Source organism: Penaeus vannamei, chromosome 31 (genome assembly GCF_042767895.1).
Source record: "Penaeus vannamei isolate JL-2024 chromosome 31, ASM4276789v1, whole genome shotgun sequence".
In the NCBI taxonomy this organism is placed as follows: Eukaryota; Metazoa; Arthropoda; class Malacostraca; order Decapoda; family Penaeidae; genus Penaeus; species Penaeus vannamei.
Window position 1 is genome coordinate 12,482,086 of NC_091579.1, and position 5,000 is coordinate 12,487,085.

A 5,000-nucleotide genomic window follows, 5' to 3' on the forward strand; every position below is an offset into this window, starting at 1 on the left:
TAGTTACCACTACCCAGGCAAGATACATAACGAAAAAAAAAAATCCAAACAAACACGGAAAATTAAAATGAACAAAATCACAAGATTAATCAACGCTAATCCTACATCCTTCCCTCTGAAACCCATTCACTCTCATTCACATCCTTTTCAACATCTGCAACAAAAGGAATTGCTTCATGGACAAGAACACAGAATACTCACGGACAATGTATCTTGCCGGCCGAGAAAATTAGCCATTAGTACATACCTGCGGAAAAGAGAAGGAAATATATATCAAGAAATGAAGATTTCATATTTAAGGCTATCCTGAAGGAGAGAAGGGGAGGGAGGGAGGGAGAAATAGAGAGAAAAAATGAAAAATAAAAAGAGAGGGAGAGACAAAGAGAAGAGAGAGAGGGAGGAAGGGAGGGAGGGAGGAAGAGAGAAGGAGAGAGAGAGAGAGAGAGTATTTTGTTTACAGGGAACTAATAATGTTATATACATTAACATTTGTATATGAATCACTATATATTCCCAGAAGACAATGAAAAAAAAAACAGTAAAAGCAAATTCTTTTTTCTGTCATTCACTTTCTAAAATGCATGGAAGTTAGATGGCATTAGCCGGTAGCATAAAAGATAATGCGCTGCACTGCATCGGTTTCCCAATAAATCGCATTTTTAATATTTAATTCTATCTCATCATGAAATAAACAATAATTTTCAAGATCTTGATTCATCGAAATATACATACATTTAAAATTTTCTTGAAACGATTTTCTTTACAATACAAGACAACTATACAAATCAGACAGAGAAAGAAATATACACAGACAGATAGAAAGAAAGATAAAAGAACAGACAGATGGAAACATAGACATGGAAAGGCAGATAAAAGGACAGACAGATACATGATAAAATAGATACACAGAGAAATATATATACAAACGGTCATATAGACACATACGATGCATAGGTAGATAGTCATCGGGACAAACAAATATATACAATCTGTAAATATATATTAAGGTAGACTAGACTAGACAGCCATATATAGTCAGATAGATGAATAGACAGGCAGACAGACAAATAGAAATGGATACACTCTTCAGACTTTACAGGAATATAGAAAAAAACGAATATAGAAAAAAACGTTAACAATGGTAATAATAATAATAATAATAATATAATAATAATAGCAATAACAACAATACTAAATAAATGAATACATAAAAAATAATAACAAATAATGACCTAAAAAAAATCTCGACAGCAAAGGCTAAAAGCAGTTATAAAACGCGAGGAGAGACGAGCCGGAAAGGCTACCAGTAAGGTGAAGACGGGCGTGCGTGGCCGTAGAGTTTTACGAGGGGGATAAATTCTCCTCCTGCAAGCGGTTTGTCGGAGTTGTGTACACTCGTTGCCCGGTGCTTACGCGGGGATCATGAGGAAGGAGGATGTGCGGGGATACCTACACATACACAGAGAGAGGTGTAGTTTATTTATAAATGTACGAGGCAGAACATGGACAGGGCTTGACTTTATACAAATGCATGTATGGAAACACAAACATACAACATGACGTACGCATGCGAGCGTGTTTGAATGTTAACACACGCATGCACATATATACAGTGTGCGAATACCTTCCACATATTACACACACACGCACACAAACAGACACACCCACACGCACACAAACAAACACACACACACGCATACAAACACCCACACGCACGCAACAAATGCAACAGCAAAAACAACACGAACACAAACACACATATCCACTCCTTAAAAAAAAAAAAAAAAAAAAAAAAAACATCCGATTCAAGAACATCCTCAAAGAACTCCCCCCCCCCCCGCCCCAAAAAAAAGACGGCGATCCTCAGCCCTTCAAACATCCTTCTCACGTCCTTACTACAGTCCCCCCCCCCCTCTATCCTCCCCCTTCACCCCCTTCCCACCCCCCTCGTTCGTGTGGCTCTGCGGTGGATGAGAAGCGACGCCGATAAAGCCCAGAGATGAAGCCAAACGATGAGAAATCTTCCCAACGACTCGGACTGCAGTTCACGACGCGGCCCTCGCACGGGTCGCTCGCCGCCGGGTCTTGCTTGGCTCTCTCTCTCTCTCTCTATCTTTCTCTCTCGGTTTGTCTGACTGGTTATATTTCTGTGTGTATGTGTGTGGGGGGTGTGTGTGCGTGTGTGTGTGTGTGTGTGTGTGTGTGTGTGTGTGTGTGTGTGTGTGTGTGTGTGTGTGTGTGTGTGTGTGTGTGTGTGTGTGTGTGTGTGTGTGTGTGTGTGTGTGTGTGTGGTCAATATGGTTACTACTGATAGTAGTACCAGTAGTAACTGTTGTCTTTTTTCTTTCATATCCTTCCTGCCATTATTACTATTATCATTATCATTATTGTTATCATTAGAATTATCATCATTGCCAATACTACCTGTAGCAGCAGCAGTGGCAATAGTAGTAGTAGTAGTAGTAGTAGTAGTAGTAGTAGTAGTGGTAGTAGTAGTAGTATTCGCAGTAGTAGTAGTCGTAATAATAGTAGTAGTAGTAGTAGTAGTAGTAGTAGTAGTAGTAGTAGTAGTAGTAGTAGTAGTAGTAGTAGTAGTAGTAGTAGTAGACAAAGTCGTAGTAGTAGTAGTAACAACAACACAATAGCCACAGTAAACCGAAGGGAGAGTTTGCACAGGAAGCAGGACGTCGAACTGGCTAACAACTCCGCCAATTAGGACCAGGGACTTCAGCCTTAATTCCCTGATGCCATAACCCTTCGGTCCCGCTGGCTATTGGAAGGTCTGCCAAACAGCGCCCAACGTCTGGCTTCCTTCCGACATGTTGAACAAACCACACCGCGCAAGAATGGAAACATTTTGGGTACTTTTTTCGTGTGTGTGTGTGTGTGTGTGTGTGTGTGTGTGTGTGTGTGTGTGTGTGTGTGTGTGTGTGTGTGTGTGTGTGTGTGTGTGTGTGTGTGTGTGTGTGTGTGTGTGTGTGTGCGTGTGTGTGTGTGTGTGTGTGTGTGATACAGGAAATTTGCCACGACAGAGACGACTTCACTGCCACTCAAAGGCGAAAGATTGTTGTCTCGTGAGCTGGCTAAAGTGGCCGACCGCTATGGATACGATGGAGGGTGGGGGGGAGGGAAGGATAAAATAAAGTAATAAAGTGGTGTAAATACCAATTGCACGGAAGCATAAATCTGAAGAGGCAGCTGATTAAATCTTGAAATTACCAGTCCTATGTAGAAGTAAAGCATCATCTATTCATTCTCGTTCCTCTGGTCATCAATGACACCCCCCCCTCTCTCTCTCCCACCCCCACTTCTCTATCTTACCCCATCTTCTCTCTCTCAATCCCCTTCTCTCTATCTCCCTCTCTTTTCCTCTCCTTCTCCCTCTCGAATGGACTACAAGCGAGCGGTCTATGAGAGTCACATAAGCACGTGAGTCGATTAGTGAATGAAGTGAAGAATTTAATGAGGTATGCAAGACGCAGGTTTAGTGATGATTGGAGGCTTTGGCTTGGCTATACAGGGAGGATTGGAGGAAGAGCAGTATTTGTAGTAGTAAAAGCAATAGCAGCAGTAGTAGTAATTGTAGTAGATATAGGATGAGTAGAAATATCATTAGTAGTGGTGTGGTGGTGGTAGGTGTAGTGGTAGTGGTGGTAGGTATGGTGGTGGTGGTGGTGGTGGTGATGGTGGTAGTAGTAGTATTGGTGGTGATGGTGGTGGTGGAAGTAGTAGCATAGTAGTGGTGGTGGTGATGGTGGTAGGTTGAGGAATAGTCGAAAGAGTAAACGCAGGACTAGAATTGGGTAGTAGCATTTATGAAAGCAATTGCATTAGTTATAAACAATGCAGTAAGACAATCCTCATCCCTGAAAAAAAAAAAAAAATACAGCTGCTGAGGGTCCCACCACAACCGCCACAGCTCAGCGAGGCCTATCACCCTTTTCCCAGTCGTTAGCCAAGTTCCTAATTAATGTAACGCAATATTCATAAGAGAAATTCATTAGCAACATATTGCCCGCCGCCTTCCCTTGGCAAGAGTTCTAATTACCGAGACTGCACCGATCACAAGTCAATAAGCTACATCAGCAAGTTCTGCGACGGTTCCTGTTGTTAATTAGTATCTAGTTCGGAGTAAGCTCGCTCTCTCGCTCTCTCGCTCTCTCGCTCTCTCCGTCTCGGTCTCGGGCTCTCTGTCTCTCTTTCTCTCTCTCTCGGTCTCTCTTTCTCTCTCATCTTTCCTTCTCTCTCTGTCTCTCCTCTCTCTCGTCTCTCCATTTTTCTCTCATTTCTCCCTCTCTCTTTCATCTCTCCTTCTCTCTCTCTTTCATCTCTCCCTCTCTCTCTCTCATTTCTCCCTCTCTCTTTCATCTCTCCTTCTCTCTCTCTTTCATCTCTCCCTCTCTCTCTCTCATCTCTCCCTCGCTCTCTCTCATCTCTCCCTCGCTCTCTCTCATCTCTCCCTCTTTGCTTCTCTCCCTCTCTTCCCAATCTCTCTCTCTCACTCATTTCGCCTCCGCTCCGTCAGATTAGCGCCGGTCTTTTCGAAGCTAACAGGCTTTTAAAAGGCGAATGGGAAAATGTCTTAAGATTCTCAGCGTCAAAACTCTTTAAGCCAAGTCGGTCGTAGTCCTGGAGGAACTTCTGGGATTAATCCTAGGAAGAGAGAGAGAGAGAGAAGAAAAAAGAATGTTGAAGTTATGGTCCAATTAGGTAGTTTTCTCAGTACTACACGCGCCTGCATTTCCATTCTGGGTACGAACATGCACGTAAGCATGCATGAAATACAATCAAAACATACAATCATACATTTAAAAGCATATCCACAGGAAGACGTACTAATTCATCGTTACGTAATCCTTAAAAATACGCAAAATCACACATACACGCACGCACGCACGGACACATTCACATATACGCACATGTACGCACACACACAACGCAAATACACAAACACACAGACTACCATAAACGTACATACTCAAACACAAACACACAAACAT

General features: G+C 42.4%; 2 protein-coding genes across 3 annotated transcripts in view; both read right to left on the bottom strand.

Moving 5' to 3' along the window:
• wake (wide awake) overlaps nt 1–5,000 on the bottom strand; it is a 536,842-nt gene that overhangs the window by 503,717 nt on the left and 28,125 nt on the right. The gene's annotated exons all lie outside the window — the stretch shown is intronic.
• The window catches only part of LOC113814831 (uncharacterized), a 240,418-nt gene that overhangs the window by 35,546 nt on the left and 199,872 nt on the right, over nt 1–5,000 (bottom strand). The window contains exon 4 of one of the 2 annotated variants that reach the window (XM_070143885.1): nt 99–247. The exons of the other annotated variant lie outside the window; for it this stretch is intronic. Within the exon in view, the coding sequence (XP_069999986.1) occupies nt 175–247 (73 nt within the window). The 3' untranslated portion in view covers nt 99–174. Of the gene's footprint in view, nt 1–98; nt 248–5,000 lie in introns of those variants that run through there. 2 annotated transcript variants of the gene reach the window in all.